This window comes from Eretmochelys imbricata, chromosome 1 (assembly GCF_965152235.1).
Source record: "Eretmochelys imbricata isolate rEreImb1 chromosome 1, rEreImb1.hap1, whole genome shotgun sequence".
NCBI lineage: Eukaryota > Metazoa > Chordata > Testudines > Cheloniidae > Eretmochelys > Eretmochelys imbricata.
In genome coordinates this window covers 317,200,477-317,217,964 of record NC_135572.1, presented here as the reverse complement: position 1 = coordinate 317,217,964, position 17,488 = coordinate 317,200,477, and the positions used below count along the sequence as shown (strand labels likewise).

Here is a 17,488-nt window from a genome sequence, read left to right as displayed (position 1 = left end):
CCAGTCTTGGTTCTCACTAGAACAGAAACTGACAATCATGCTGAATGGTGCCACGCTGTAGGGGTGGTCTTTTAATGTGCATAAATAAGAACAAGAATGAAACCATCAAATTAATGCAACATAAATCAGGGTTTGAACTCAAATCTTCAGAGGCAAATAGCTAGTTTATTAACCAACTGTGCCATCTACTGAAATGCCTCTTCGATGTCTGCATTTATTAGCAAATCTAAAATAGCCATTGGTGTACATTCAGATTTTTCTCTTGGGCTTTAGGTAATGTGTGTAACCAGTGTGTGTATGTTTGTCTCTGGGAAAGGTTTTAATGAAAGATATTGCCACTCCCATACCAGCAGAAGAGGTGAAGAAAGTGGTTAGAAAATGTCTGGAGAAAGCTGCCTTGATCAATTACACGCGACTTACAGACTATGCCAAAATAGAAGGTTAGTACAGTGATCTACTGCCAAAGTGGCTGTAAAAGCCAGCAATGCCTATTAACTGAATATTCTGTGAGCAGCCTTTTCCCTTTCCTGAACAAATCTGTACCACAGCAAGGGGAAATGTCTCATTAAAATCTCAGCTGGTGAACTGTAGAGCTTTTTCCTATTCATTGCTTTAATATGCCTCCTGGGACCCTGCTTGAATGAAAGATCCAGACTTCATGTTTAAGTTATCCTTTGTTCTTATTTGATTTTCTTTAAGCCTAAAAGTGTGTTCATGGCTTCTTTTTAATTTCTCTTCGTATTCCTAATAATTAAATTATTGGCAGTACGTTCTTGCCATATCAGCAATAACAGTGCCCTGAAACTTGGAAACCAAGGTGATAGAGGCCTTATAAATACCATAGCCAAGCAGGCAAAGAGATAGCAGAGTAATTTTGTTTGTTGTTGTGATGTCTTATCATTGTCAGTCAGAGATGGAAAACTTACTGGTTTTAATATAGTGAGACGTAACAGTAAATTGTTGAAATATCAATTATCTTTAGATTATTTATAAAATGCAATAACAGAAGTAAGTATTATTTCTCATGATGATCTGCACTTTTTCTTTATTTACAATTTGTGTACATTTGGGGTAATGAGATTCCTCAGAATTGTTGCTAGTCATGGAGTAGTTTATGATGTGCAATGTTATTGTTCAACCTAAAGCTTGTATTACAGTAAGTCATAACACTGGGAAAAGTTTATGAAGCCATAAATGCAATAAAATTATTTTCAGAAAGCATACGATAACAGTGTACCAGTCATCCATTGTATACTGGTACATAGTTAACTTTAGGATTAGGAAAAAGGTATGAAGGTCATTTTTAAAAAACATAGACAGTAGATGAGTTAGTTCAGCAGAAGAAAGACCATGACATATGCTTAAGAGTTACATGTTATTACTAAACATTAAAATCTGTTTTAGTATAATTTTTAATAACATTCTGGAATTAAATACAGTAATGATATCAAAACCCAGTGAAATGAAAGGAGGCCAATGTTTGTAGAAGTATTATAATTTTTTTTTATTAATTCCAGCTCTGGTCAAACTCCCTGACAAACATGAGTTAACCAATCTCATGAGTGATTAACCAAAAAAGAGGGGAAAAAAGCGATCTCATCACTATAGCAACCAATATTATATAACAGCAGTAACAACGTGAAGCGACCTTAGTAACCAGTTTATCATAATTAATTATGATATCACGTTGTGTTAAAGCAAGAAGGATGAATATTAGGTTTTTTTTAAATGAGAGAGCCAAGATACCGCTTCTCCCTTAGCTTTGATAGTATGCATACTCATAATGGGGGACTTCTGCTGTTCAATAATCTTGAGCTTTTAGCAGAACTGTAAGAATAATAGGTATAAAAATTTAAAAAATAAATTAGACATCACTAAAGCCTGTGAAAGACTTAGAAACTTACTGATTTTAAGCTGGATGTAGAAACAGTTTATTTACAATTAAAAAAAACAGCATTGCACATATGTTCTGAATTTTATTCTGGAAAAGTGTGGGAATGCAATTCTCCTAAGGACCACATTCTGCACTTTAAACCACGCATATAATTCCCACTAAAGTAAACAGGAATTCCATGTGAGCAGAAATTTGGCCCAGTATATATTTTGACTAAAGTGAATTTATTCGTGGTTTAGTAAGCCACTGCCCCATCTGATGCATAATTAGCTTGCTGTAAGTGCAAGGAATACAATGGAAAGCCCCAGCTACAGAAATCCATTTTTTAAATTTTCTTTTATATATATATATAAAATACAAATACATAATACATACAATACAAATACATAACATCAAGAAGAAATTTTTTTTAAAGAAAAAGAGAGTGTATACATGTCCTAACTCCCTATAGGCACCAAAGCCTCATATGACACATACCTTGTCCAATAGCTTGAGTTGTGTCTCTTTAGGTTGGTAGCAATCCTGGTCTGTCTGCATGTACTGAAGTGGAGGTCTGGGTCCCCATGACAATTAGTATAACTATTTTTATTACTTGCTTACTCCCTGCATGGGACAGTGGGAAGCATCTAAGCATTATGTAACCTGTACAGCATTCATGATAATGAATTGTAATGAACACTTTGGTATTGGAACTGTTTCCTGATCAATTAATATTTCCACAGTCAACAAACCAGATTCAGTTAGTCAAACATCAGCGTACTCCATGTGCTCTAGTGGCTATATTGGCTATGTATAAATCAATAACAATGAAGTACAGAATAAAGCCACAAAGATGGTTATCATAATAATAGTAACATACAGTATTCTTATTCTGTGTTTTAGTGTTTTTTCTCTCACCAATTTCCCAAGCACAATATGGGATGGATATGCAGGCTCAGTCATTGGGCACAAACCAGAAAGAGAACTGTTCCTAAAATATAGTCAGATGGGAGTAGCAAATCAACAAGGACTACATAGACACACGCATGCATTACACCCTCTATGGGAAAAGTTAGGTGATCTGTGAAAACTCAAACAGGACAATCTGGGATTAAGTAATATCCTGTAGTATTTGACATGAAAATGTACTATACATTTAAATACATGCTGAAAATAGAAAATGCCATTATCAACAAAATTTCAACATGAGTTCAGCTTATTATAATCCTCTTTCATTTCCCCTTTTTTCTACCTCCTTTCCCCACATATCTCTTCATTACCAAAGAAGGAGGTCTGTTCAGAATATCATTATTAATGTGATCTATTTTCAGATGAATAGCATGTGATTGATTACTTTTTTTGAATTGCTTAATGATATTGAATTTTAAAGCGAATTTTTCAGTGCCTGCTTTTTTTCTTAAACTGATTTATGGTTGTCAGGTTTTTATCTGAAGAGCAACAAATGTAGTTTTCTGAATGCATACAGAAAAGTCAGTCAAAAATTTTAAATAGACGAGCACTGAAATGCCTGATTTGATATTTGTTCTGCTTTGATGGGGTTAAATTAAGCGCTATATTTTTCTCTGATGGTGTCTTAATTTTTTTTTCTTACACTTTAGCAACAGCAGAGAAGGATCCAGGTGATTACTGTTTGTGTCTATGCATGATCGTACCATTGCTTTCAGTGTATATTAAAGTTAATTTAGTTTATTAGTTTATTTAAACAATCCCAGCATTTTGACCAGAACACAATAAAATATTACAGTTAAAGTTGTGCTTGTAGTATAGTCCGTGCATTGTTTGCCTGTAGTGAAACATGCATGTGATGTGTATTATTTATTAACAATCTAGATAATTGTAAAATTCTGTAATTTCTGGAGTTTGACGTAGTTTTGAGGATCATATTTTCATCACATTCTTCAAACAGAACATTTTGTTTAATTTGAAAAATATACACAGAGGAATTCATTAACAGCTTCTTTGGGTTTTTTTAACTGACTGAATTTATAATTAAAGGGACATTGTCAAATTACTTGAGACCCAGGTTTTCGGAGTATAAGCTTTTGTGAAACATAATGGGCTAAATCCTGAATTTGGCCCTCTGTTTTTACTCAGGGTTTACTCCGTTGAAATTAATAGAAGATGTCCCGGGTAAGGACCTTAATGTTTGGCACCATGTAAATGGAATGCTTTCCAATAAAACTTCAAGAAATAGAGGGAAAGATTAGTGGCGAAAAATTGTGTAAATGGAAAATATTCTCTTACATTGTTTGCAGTTGAAACATGACAATATCTTTCTAATGTATGAGAATCAGAAAGTCAAACTTCTTAAAAACTACAGTGAAATTGACTAGTTTATTTTCATTCGTCCATGTGAACTCTCTAGATACTGGTGTTTTCTGCAATGTCCATTACCACCCCAATGGGTGCATGGAGTCTTCTGCTTTCTGCTTTGCCCAGTTTGTTTGTTGGGCATATGCACGCGCACACACACTGCATGCCCTAAAAATGGTCAGATTGGATTAGTTTAATCTCCTTTCAAAGCTAGTTCCACACTCAAATGCTCTCAGTAAAATGGCTAAGTCGCCTTATTTCTGTCTCACATTTCATTCGGATCTTTGTAAACTGCACTGTTACGGAGGAGAGCAGCTATCTTGAGAGGCCAAGGATGAAGATGTGGTTGCTGATATACCTGGGTCCTGACCTATTGATGACTTTTAAGATCAGAACCAGGAACTTGAACTAGCAACAGAAATCTTGTTCAGTCACTCTCCTGTTGGGAAGGGGGGAAAGGCCATGATTATTACCTAGATAAAATGGTGGAATAAAAATGTTTGTTAAATCTTCAGTGTTCATGCCTAGTCTAAAAATGAGGCTCAGTGCATGTCTGGCTAGGAGAATGGTGCTGCCAACTCTTGAAATTTTATCATGAATCTTGTGTATTCTGCATTTTTCTTAAAGGTCCAGCTCCTAGAATTATGCAGTTTTATTCTAATCCCAGTTTTCATTTTAAAAAAAAAAGTAAAATTTCTAGTGCTCATGGCTACAGAGAAAGGCTTGAGAATACGAACTATAAAGGCTCAAAACCACCAGAAGGGAAATAAAGAGAACCCAAAATGTGTATTTTTAAAAAAATAAAAAATGGTAAGCTAAATTCATGATTTTGGGGGGCCTCACTCATGGTTTTTTGAATATTTAGGGTTGGCAATATTGGGTGTGGGTTTGCCTATGAGAAAGACATGGCTACCATGAGGTACCAAAGAACCGATGCTATGGTAATCGTAGTTCTATTTATATGGACACTAATTTCCCCAGACATGATTAATCTTGTGGATTCTGGCAGCATGATGGACAGTGAGTCTGTCTGTTCCTCTAAGAGCTCAGGAGAGTCCTCCTCTGGACTGTAATCCCTTGGTATCTTAGGTTTCTTTGCCTTGCAGACCAAATGGAGGCATTCAACAAATTTTGTTTCTGGACTGGGGCATCTTCTGCATCTGAGACTGAAGTGGAACAAGACTGATGTTTTGCCTCCCTTTGTCTTTCACTATGTCCACATTGGTGCACGTATTCAAGTCCAGGACTGTGTACATGCTCACACATGCTTCCCAAACCCATTCCAAGTGTCTACATTATGCTGTGCTTCACATGGGTATAACGCTGTGTACACATGTATACAGATGTCCACACTGCCGCTGCTGTTACATGTCTCAAGAGACCAGGTCATAGATGGTCTGGCCTAATGGTCGGAGCAGGAGTCAGGCCTAATGGTTGGAGCTGAGGGTCAGAACCAGATTACTTGGATTCAAGAAAGGCAGAAGCAGGGCTGGTTCCCAGACAGGAGTGAGGCTGGGACAGGACTGGAACAAGGCAGGATAGATAGGCTGGAATGAGGCTGGGTGCAGTGCAGGAGCAAGGCAGGAGCAGGGCTTGGAGTGAGCTGAGCACAGGGAGGCAGAGAATCTCCTGGCGTGTGCATTGAGCAGCCGCTCATCCTCTGCAGCTGTTGGGCTTAAGAACAAGCCAACTGACTGCCTTAGCCAATTAGGTGGTTCTGCTGTAGCCTAGCAGTGCTCATTGGCTGCCTGATGACTAGGCAAGTGCATCTGCAGCCCTCATTCCTGACAATATGACATTAGCACTACCATTTTGAGCAGTATCCTAGAGTTCTGTGTGTCACAGGGAGACACTCTTGGAACCACATTACTGTGTGCTGTTGGTACTGTCCCCTGCCGTCACACGTTGGCTGATGGCAGTTCCTGATCACGTTGCCCTTCACTGTTATTTCCTGTCAAACTGAGTGGAAGATATGCAGCAATGGGATGATGATTTTGGTTCTGCTCCTGCTCTGTATTGTGGGACAAATAGTTATGCAGTGGAGTAGGCCCTTGGTGAGATACTGGATGGAATTTGGGCAGAACTTTCTGGCAAGTTGAAGATGGCTGACCTTGAGAGTCATGAATGCTGGTATTACCATAGTGTGCCTTTGGGTGGACTGTCACTTCTGGTTCAGGAGAAGCAGCACCATGCAGTGGAGTCACATTGTTTTCGAAACCTGGGATGACCAGCAGTGGCTTCAAAACTTCCCAGTGAGGAAGCAGATTTTCATGGAACTATGTGAAGCACTTGAACCAAACCTCCAGCACCAGAACACTTGATTCAGGAAAGCCATGCTGGTCCAGAAGTAGGTGGCTATTGCCCGGTGGAAACTGGCAACACCAGAAAGCCATGGGTCCATTGCAAACCACGTTGGGGCAGGAAAATCCACCTTTGGGGTTGTGGTTGTTCAGGTTTGCAAGGTAATTAACATTAATTAAAAAGTTCCAGAAATAATAGCCAGGTTTGAGAAAATGAAGTTTCCAAAGTCTGCATGGACCATTGGTGGCACCCACATCCCAATACTTTGCCCATCACAAGGGGCAAGTGAGTATGTGACCCAAAAAGGTTACTATTCACTCATTTTGGAAGGCTTGGTGGACCACAGAGGCAGATTCGTGGATACCAACATGGGAAACTCTGTAAAGGTTCATGAAACCAGGGTGCTGAGGCAATTAGGATTGTACTTCAAAAAAGGAAGAAGGGACTTTATATTGTTCTGCACAGTTTGTCTGTGCCCACTGTTATTTTGAGGGACCCTGCATACCTACTTCTAACTTGGCTCATGAAACCATACCCTGACATCAGTGACTCTGGAAAAAGAGTATTCAGTTACAAGCTCAGTGGTTGAAAAATGATCACGGTATATGCATATGGTAGGCTGAAATCTTGTTGGCGATGCCTATATACCCACCTGGATGCCAGTTTGGCAAATCCTGCTTGTATAATTGTCGCTTGCTGTGCATGCCATAACATGTGTGAGGGTAAAGGGTAGTGCTTCCATTCCGAGTGCACTCAGGATGAATCTGGATTACAAACTATGGATAGACAGTCGGATCCCACCCACATACATGTGGTTCTGGCTCCCAGCCAGGAAGGGAAATCAGGGATGACATATGTGCACACATCTTGAAACAACAGAGAGGCAGAGGATGACATTTGCCTGTGCCAAGGGACATGGTCACACCTTGTATAGCTGCTGGAAATGCAGATGAGGGAACATTGTTACTTGTGGAACTACATAGCTTTGTAAAGGTTTTGTTCCCTGTGGCAGATTTGGGGGATGGGCACTTGGCAAGGTTCAGGGACTCCTATAGGCTCATAATTCCACTCCTGGATTCTATGGAGGTGGTCTCTCTGTTAGGGGTTTTATGTGTCAGTGGATGGAGATGTCTTGGGAGTCCTGCAGGCTCCATGTTCTCCTTGTGGTCACTTGTCTTGAAAGAGGGTCCTCTGACTCAGCAGCACCCTGGGCAGCAACTGGAGGAAAAGGAAGTGGTGGTGGTGGTTCATGGACAGGTGCAGTGGCCCTGGTAGTAGGTGAACCCCAAACCCTTTCGGCCACCAGTTCTGGGAGCATCTCCATTAGGGCATGCTCCTGTTCTCTGTGGTGTCTCTTTTGCTCCATGAACTGGTTCATCCATGTCTCTTCCTGCTAAAGAGTCCTCTTCTCCCATGCTCTGAGGAATTCAAACTGCTCCTGGTTTCTCTTGTCCATCCTTATGAGCAACTCACCCAGAGCAACTCCTTCTGCCTCTGCTGTCTCTGGGGTGCTGCTTCTGCCCTCCTGGTGGAATGGTGTCCCTCGCGGGAGCTGAAGTTCCTGCCAGTTTAAAAAGAAGAATAGCATTTTTTTCCTTTGGAAGAAGCTGAAAAAAAACAACATAACATAACTTTGCTAAGGCCTCAATTTTGATATTTTTCAGCATTCCAGGAATGCAACTGTTAGACTATCCTTGGTTCTCAGGCAATGATTGCATCCCATGAGGAAGGAGCAGAGTATACTAATGGTGAGATACAAGTACTACTATTTTTTAGAATGTTAAATTTTCATAGAATCTCAAAGAGGGTGTAAACGGGGGAGGGGGAAGGACACGACATTTCTGACCAGGGGTTTTGTTACTAGTTAGTAATTTCTGTTTTAAAGACTGGCTAACATTTGGAGAATATAACAGCTTTCAAGGTACAAGAAAAGCAAAGAGAGGTGGCTTTCCAGCCCTGAGAAAAGATCCAGCAGTCATTGCCAGAGATGTTTCTGCTAATGGTCACCCTGCTATATATTACTGAATGGGCAGCTGTGAAGGTGGACCAAGCAGATTTGCACTGCCATTGAACTTCAAGACCCAGCTGAAGGTTCTTCTACACCAGAAATTTGCTGAAATATGCTTACAGGAGTGGGAGGCAATTCAACCAGAAAAGGACTCTGTTCTCATCTAGCATATGACGTTTCCATGCAAACGGAAATATGAACAATGAACACTGTCCACCTGCCTCCAACCCCCAGCATCACCAGAAGATCCTGCCCCTGTGCCTGTCTATCAGTAAAATAGAGAAAAAGAAAGAAAGAAAGAAAGATGCCCCAACTTTATTTGGTTGCCTGAAGTTTCAGATCTAGGCAAGCCCCTTCCCTCTCCATTGCAAAGGGACACCGCACTGTGTTTATCCAACTGTCAGACTAGTTCCTCGTGCAGCAGGGCTTGGTGTGGCAAGGGGCCAGACGCCAGAGACAGGGATGGGTAATTGTGTAATCTTCCAAGGGAGAAAGGACTTCTGTGAGTAACTTTTCCTCAGACAACCAGTGTTCCCTTCCCCTTCCCGGACTTAAGCCTCCCTCCACCTCAGCCCTCACTCCTCCGTTCCGTGGGGCTCTTGTTTGTAAGGGGACAGTAATATTGGGGGAAGGGAGAGGCACTGAAACTGTAATCTTCCAAGGGACAAAGACAATTGGGACTAACTTTAGACAAACAACTATAAGTTTTTTACAGCTGTCCCATCCCCAGCCTGGACCTTTCTACCCTTCCACCTGACAACGGGGCGGGGAGGAACCTTCATAGATTGGGTAAGGGTCAGGAAGAAAAGGGTTCAGTGCATTGTGGGAACGGGGATAGAGGACTATTGAAACTTGAGACATAGTACACGCCCCTTAGCCCCATCCACAGTGCAAACTGGCATGGGAATGGGCTGTGCCACACCCCTCAGGTATGCTAGCTCACTCGCCCTGTGCTGGCCTTCAGACATGTGCTTCTGGGGTTTAGGTGTGGACGATAGGGGAGTTACGGTATGACTACAGGAATGGGCATGTGTACAGCCACTGTGTACCTTTTGTTTTGGGTAGTTCTGGAATCAGTCTTAGTTTGTGTTGTACTGAGTAGCCTGTTACGACTAGCTGGATTAGAACATGCTGGAAGTGTCATTAAACCACATCTCAGCGATGCAGACAAGTTTGGGTGTTCTGTCTAAAATCAGATGATGATTAGTGCTGGATTTATTGACAGCTGATCTCACATTCATCAGCAGATGGTTGTGTCTGCAATTTGGGAGGGAGGGAGTTCTTCAGGTTCCACTCTCTTGAAGGTTCCTTTTCTCCAACAACATAGCAGCACTCTTCGATGCCTTATGGTCAGAGAGTTGGCAGTATGGTCTGTGAAAGAGAAGTGTTGGAGCATTAGAGTGTTTGACTAGTGGTCTGTGTAGGTGAGGGCATTTTCTGTGTGCATGTGTGCCTTTTAGTGTCTTTTTATTACATATATGTACAGTACCTAGCACACCAGAACCTTGATCCTTGGAACCTTGAGGCACTACTGCAATATCAATTATATCAGCAACGGCGTGGGGGTTCTCTTGGTGATGTTCCCAGGATGAGGTCACTTTCCATTTGAGAAGAAGGCTTAGATGGTGATGGAAAGCTGTGTGAAGATGACTCTGGCTGGGGCTCCCTCTTGATGCTAGTGATGGAGTGAGGAAGACAGCTGCTACGAAGTGGGCTTCCCAGTTCTCCCGTCCCTTGGGGAGGAGAAGTTTCTGTAGCGCGTAAATAAACAGCATACTGTTGGTGAAAATTAAATAGGATTTTAAAATTCTTTCCGTTTTTATCATGTACATTCCAGTTCTACATCCATGGTGTGCCCAAAATTCCCATTGACTTCTGTGGAAATGTTGGGTTCCCAGGAAATGCAAGATCTTTTCTCCAAGTTTATTGTTACAAACAAGTAAGGACATCGTGTGTGTGTGTGTGCGTGTGCGCATGCACGTTATATATTATACATATATCTATTTTATAACTATATATTGTAACATATAATGTGTATGTGTGCACTGTGACAAAGTTCCTCCTCTACCTTGGTGGGTCTTGTGCTTATTGGCAGATTTGCTCGCCTTGGAGCTTCACGGCAGCCCTCAGCTTGGCCATTTTTCTGAACCCACAGTCCAGGTCAATGACTCCTGTGTCTGACCAGGAGTTGGGAGGTTTGGGGGGAACCCGGGCCCGCCCTCTACTCCGGGTTCCAGGCCCTGTGGAATGCAGCTGTCTAGAGTGCCTCCTGGAACAGCTGTACGACAGCTACAACTCCCTGGGCTACTTCCCTATGGCCTCCTCCCAACACCTTCTTTATCCTCACCATAGGACCTTCCTCCTGGTGTCTGATAATGCTTGTACACCTCAGTCCTCCAACAGTCCACGTTCTTACTCTCAGCTCCTTGTGCCTCTTGCGCCCAGCTCCTCACACTCACACCACAAACTGAAGTGAGCTCCTTTTTAAAATCCAGGTGCCCTGATTAGCCTGCCTTAATTGATTCTAGCAGCTTCTTGATTGACTGCAGGTGTTCTAATCAGCCTGTCTTAATTGTCTCCAGAAGGTTCCTTATTGTTCTGGAACCTTCCCTGTTACCTTACCCAGGAAAAAGGGACCTACTTAGCCTGTGGCTAATATATCTGCCTTCTATTACTCTCCTATAGCCATCTGGCCCGACCCTGTAACAGTACACACACACACGTACAAAGATTTCCTTACCTCTTTGTAACAACAACTTATGTATATATAAACTAATATATAAAATATATGTACTGTTATTACTGACAAACTGATTTCTAATTTTAAGTGAGGAATATAGAAAAATAGTACAAATGATTAAAAGAACTGAGCACCCTGTAGCACACTAGCAGTGGTGACAAGTTATGCATAGTAGTTATATGATTAGAATGTGTTTATAGAGTGAATCCTTACGCCTTTGATTTACTCCTCTTTGCTGTACACCATTATGGTGTATGTTATTTGTTTTAAAGCCATATTTTCTTATGTGCACCAGACACTTACTGCTCTGACTTCTTATTCCTGCAAATCATTGATAAGAGCGATGTAAAATGATGACACGAAGGGAATGGAGAATAGTACAGGAATTGACTGAAACTATATGGTGTGTTTATTTTGTCATTATTTTTGTGTTTATCCCTCACTTTGGTTTTTTTGCACACTTTAAAATAAGTCCATTATCATCCAGCTAAGTCTTAGAGGATAGTGAATCTGTTCTTTGGATGCACTGGCAAATGAATATATTGTGGAATGAATATGAATAAAGCCCTTTGCTCACAGTGAAAAAAGAGTGATGCACAATGTTAGTAAGATCAATATTTTATTTTTCTGTTATATTTATAATTTAAATGCATAATTAAATTCACTTTTTTACAAAAAGGGTAGCTGTAAATAAATTGGACAATTCACAGGAATTGGTAAAATGACAATAAATACATTGTGATGAAAAAGCTTTTTGGATCCCGTGATCCACTTTTATCCAATGAAAATCACAAAAGGTCCTGAACAAGATGCAAATACTAAAGGATCTTGCATGTCTTTAATTCTAGATAGATGAATAGGCCCTGCACCTATTGTAGTGAATGACCAAACTGCTGTTTCCTTTGATGAAAACATGACTGGACCCATAATGTGTATTGGATTTATCCATAACATTGTATTTGAAATAGTAGCTGAAGACAAGGAAAGAATATTTCTTAGTGATTATCGCTGACCTCTTAACTTATGCAACAGATTATACAGAGGTGAACATGCAAATTCTTTGTGTTATGAGAATCTTTTCTCAGCAGTGTGGTTGCCAGGTTCCCAGGTCTAACCCCCAAGTGCTCTCATTTTCACAGTGTCTCAACTGAACTAAATTCAGAGTGTTTTCCCAGAAGACAGTAGTTAGGTTTTTGTTTTTTGTTTTGTTTTGTCTTTTTAATGGAAGATGTGGTATAAGCTGAATTTACATAGACAGGATTTGTTTGCAGTCTGGATGATATTTTGCTTAGCATTCCTATATAGTTAGATTATACAGAAAACCCTGTCTGAATAAAAATGAACATTAATAATAGCCAATACACCAGATAACTTACTTATACCCTATGCCATTCTTTACAGCATGGGCTGCTGAAATTCTCAAAGCTGCAGATATTCTGTTCAGGCAGTATAATTACCATATTATAGTGAAAATAGCAGCAACCTCCATATTAAGGCTTTCTAACACTTCCCATTATAATTTTTTCTTCCAACAATTTTTAAGAGCTCTAATGCCTCCATGGTTTGCAGCAGAGACTTGACATTTTGCGGAGAGATGGTCCTGGAATCAAACACACATTTTGCCATTCCCATGAAAATGTCATGTTTCTGCACAAGCAGCCTTAATTCTGGCATATCCTAACTTTTGAGTACTTGACTTTTTGCAACCTTAAAAACATTCTTCTAATGTAGTTTTTTTTTTGTATATAAATGTATATTTCTGAGGTAATTTTATGAATTAAGTCATATTAATAACCAGTAATATTTGGTGTATAACTTGATATACATTCTCTGTTTGTGTAGTAATAAACATATCTCTTTGATTAAGGTCTGAGGTATTTTTCAGATGAGTTTACTGTACTAGTTCATAAACAGGGAGCTCATTCCAATGAACAGCGTGTAGAAATGTGCACTTCATCATCACCTTTTTCCTCCCTTTCAACCTCCATGCTGCTTAGGAAGAAGATGACCCTAGTCACACACAATGAATAATGTTTCATTTACATTGTACTTATAATAAAGCAACCATTCATCACTTACCCCATTTATTCTCCCTCCTCGGAAATGAATATTTTTGCTCATAAAGTTATTTAAAAGGACTAGATTAGGGGTAATAAACTCTACCTCCTAAACCACAGCTGCTCTTACTGACTCAGAGGCTGGATAGGAGCTTTTAATGTTAATTTTGTAAATAAATTAGTCACTATTGGGAGTTTCGGAGGCTTAGTCTTTCTTATGAGTGCTACAGAGGTTGAGGATGTGGTACTAAGTTTCAAATGGTTGGGAAGCTGAAGGTGCCATATTTGTTGTGCGTATATGGATGTTTCTTGAGGGTGCAGGAGCCAATCAGATTGCAGAGATTTCCATGAAGTCTAGTTCTTTTATTTATTATATAAATTGGATCCTTTCTGCCAGTCGGATACCATTGTGATGGATGGGCTATAAGAACCTGAAGAGAATAAACTAGAAGAAAATCTTACCAAAGGCTCTGCAACTGTTCAAAAACATACCATATATAGCATGCACATATTATTCTTCAGCCAGTCAAAGTGCTGAGGTCTGAAGTAAGTGTGAACCCCATGCTACTGTGGGTTAGTAATAGAACAGCCTGTGTCTGCTTAATTTGAAATAAATTCACAGGTAATATATCATTAGAAACAAGTTTCCTAAAGGAAAGGAAACATGTAAATGCCCTCAAAGCTCACAAGGATCTATCTGAAGAAAAACAAGAACACTACAAACATTATTGAAATTGAGGAGGCAAGTAGAGAGTCACTTGTACGTGTGGTGAGAGGGCTTCATGGTGATTTAAAGCTGTCAGTGCATGTTCATTGCACTGAATGAACAAAGAAAAATCAGTGACCTGCACAATCACATAACACCATGTTGTTGGACTCTTATTACTGTGCAACTAAATGAAAATCAAATGAGAACATAAGAAAACACCCTCGTCCTCAGCTTATTCATATGGATCTAATCTTTGCTATGTTTATTTACATAGGGATTTAGTCTATTGAAGTAAAATATTCTGCAGCCACCAGTGGAACAGTGTCAGTATTGCCAACCTCAAACATTCAGAATTGGCTTAAAAATTATGGGATTTTTTAAAATAATACATTTTGTATTCTTTTTTATTTGCCTTCCAGTTTTTGGATCTTCAGAGTTCACGTTTTGAAGCTTTTTCTCCAAAGTCACGAGTCCTAGGAACCTTTTTTCAATTGAGAGCTGAGATCCTCATGATTTGCATGTGACTCCAGGAACTGGGGCTCTAAAGAAATAATGATAATTAAGTTTTTAGTAGAATGTTTTAAGATCCTTGATTTACAAAACCCATTTAACTCCTAAGTAACAGTTATGGAATCATTGGTTAAAGCTCCCTAGTTAAGGTTGAGTTCCATTTTTCCTTAAAGCAGGAATTCATCCTCTTTTTTTTGGTAAGGAAAATGTAGTGTATCCTTCTTACTCTTTCAGTACAGAATTAATTTTCTGAGAATTTACAAGAAAACCCATTAATTAGTTTGAGTTAAAACTAATTTAAAATTGGGTCCTTTAAGAAATTAGCATCTACAGCAGTTTTTACTTGGTTCCAAATGATCTTAACAATTAAATAACAGAGACACTTCAAACTTTCCAGATAGTTAAAATGAAATGAAGTCTTTTGAATAAACTATCTTTGAAGAAATTGGGCTGAAACTAAGCTAAGATGTTAATGATTGTGATGTCTAATTCTATAGGCTACAGACAGGCTCAGGTAACTCTTAAATGCACACATTGTGACATCACAGGTAACCCAAACACTTGTCATCTTTCCTACATGTGGATGCACAGTTCTGTTGGTTGTAGTGATTCAGAGAGAGAGACTGGATACATGAGTGAAGAGTTCTCATTGGTAGATGATTTGGCCTGGCTGTCACTGGTTCATAAAGATTCTGTGGCTGCATAATAGCTTGGGCATCAGTGCTTCAAAGGCTCCCCATGGCACTGCTATCATGGCTCCGCTGTTCATTGATGCAACACAATCAGGAGAACAGAGGAAGAATCACAAGGGGAGCCCTTCACATAGTTCCAGTCTCACTAACACAGCTCTCTAAAGTAGTGAGTCAATTGCGTATGAGATTCACCAGTCTGTTTCAGCTGCTCTGGCAATGCAAAGCAGCTGTAAACCAATCTTAAGTGGACAGTGGGCTCTGGCTGCCTTGTGCTGCTCTAATATACCAGTGAATCTACCCTTAAAAGTTATTTATAAAAATAGATTTAAGGTGGAGAATCCATGTCAGCAAATTGTTAGATATATTGCATGGTAACGTTATTTTGGGGGGTTAGAATTTTTAGTATTTGTGGATGGTATTTTTATTCATTTTTAAAAACTAAGGATATTCCTAGACAAAAAACTATGTGAAGATGTAGTTAAGTTTGAGAGTACATACCACTGACTTATGGAAAGAAATACACAGCTAAGGTTCCCAAAATAACCTTAACTCTGCCCTGTAGGGACATCATGCAATAAACATACAATTGTTTTATATCTTGCAGTACCAGATTAGATAAAACTGATTTTAACAATATTTTAGTTTTTTCATATTTCCTGCCTCCCCTTTCTTCCCCCTCTGCCCCCCCATTTGGCATCACTGCAAGACAGACTTAAGGTCATTTGGGTGCATTTCATATCCTGATATGTTTGGATTTATTTTAAGTGTAACTAACTCTGAATTTCTTGAGTTTAATGCATGGGTTTTGGGATAATTAAAAATTCCTGTAATGTTCTTCACCCTTAAATTATTGATATATACTCTCAACTTTAACTCCATACCATAGTTTTTTGTTAGGGAATATTATGTCTCTCCAACAAGGTTTTATAGTGTTGTGTAACAATGGACAAGTTATTTTCTCCATCTCTTCCTCTTTTTCCCACCCTGCCCTTTCTGTCGTGTATTTAAATTGTAAGCTCTTCAGGGCAAGGACTGTTTCATACTATTTGTTTGTACAGGGCCTAACACCATGCATCCCCAGTCTTGGCTGTGACTTCAAGATCACTTCTATAAAATACAAAATAAATATCTGTTGCTTGGTCTTCATCTGTCTGAGGTGTCACATACTGTTCATCTTATGAATTAGTTAGTTGCTTTGTTAAATTATTCCTTTTCATTGAAAACTATAGGAGGAAAAACAAATTCATGTAGCTTAAGATATCCCCTTTTAATACAGTATAATTTTTTTGACAGTAGGTGGAGGTAGGGGCTGCCAGACACAGACTGACTGCTTTTTAAGTAGGCACATCCCAGCCTAGTATGAGTCAGGGGTAGTGCTGGCGAAAGGAACCCATCTTAGAGTTTTGTATTGCCACTTATCACTGTACTATCTGAGTGTGACTCCCAGTTCCCTGCCTCAATCAACAAACCTTACTCCCTTCTCTTGTGATCTAGTGGCATTCCATGGAGTTCAAATCCTTTGAGACTTTTCACTCCTAAAGACATCCTGATACATACATCTGCAAAACATATAAAAAGAAAAAAACAGAGAAAATAATGTAAAATGATACATTGTGGAATATAATCTTTGTCATGGCTGCTTTATGGACAAAAACAGCCCTCCAGATGATTGAAATAACTTTTTTTTTTACACTAAATAACTTCTGATATAAACTAAGCATTTTCTTCCCCTAAGGTGGTAATGAAACACACACATGAAAATCCTCTTGAAGAAGCCCATTAAACAGGCAAACACTACTTGGAAGAGGTTCTCTTCTAAGCACTACTCTGATGAGGTTCAAAAAGGACAAGTGCAAAGCCCTACACTAGGAAGGAAGAATCCCATGCACCGCTACAGCCTGGGGACCAACTGGCTAACCAGACCAACTGGTTCTGCAGAAAAGGACTTGGGGATTACAGTGGACGAGAAGCTGGATATGAGTCAGCACTGTGCCCTTGTTGCCAAGAAGGCCAACGGCATATTGGGCTGTATTTGTAGGAGCATTGCCAGCAGATCGAGGGAAGTGATTATTCCCCTCTATTTGGCACTGGTGAGGCCACACCTGGAGTACTGCGTCCAGTTTTGTTCCCCACACTACAGAAGGGATGTGGACAAATTAGAGAGAGTTCAGTGGAGGGCAGCGAAAATGACTAGGGGGCTGGGGCACATGACTTACGAGGAGAGGCTGAGGGAACTGGGCTTATTTAGTCTGCAGAAGAGAAGA

The 17,488-nt window shown here is 39.7% G+C and overlaps 1 protein-coding gene across 3 annotated transcripts in view; it reads left to right on the top strand.

Annotated features, from left to right (window-relative positions):
* CADPS2 (calcium dependent secretion activator 2) overlaps window positions 1-17,488 on the top strand; it is a 561,163-nt gene that overhangs the window by 431,765 nt on the left and 111,910 nt on the right. For all 3 annotated transcript variants that reach the window (XM_077834502.1, XM_077834493.1, XM_077834509.1), the window contains exon 16: window positions 317-440. In XM_077834502.1, the coding sequence (XP_077690628.1) occupies window positions 317-440 (124 nt within the window). The remainder of the gene's footprint in view (window positions 1-316; window positions 441-17,488) is intronic.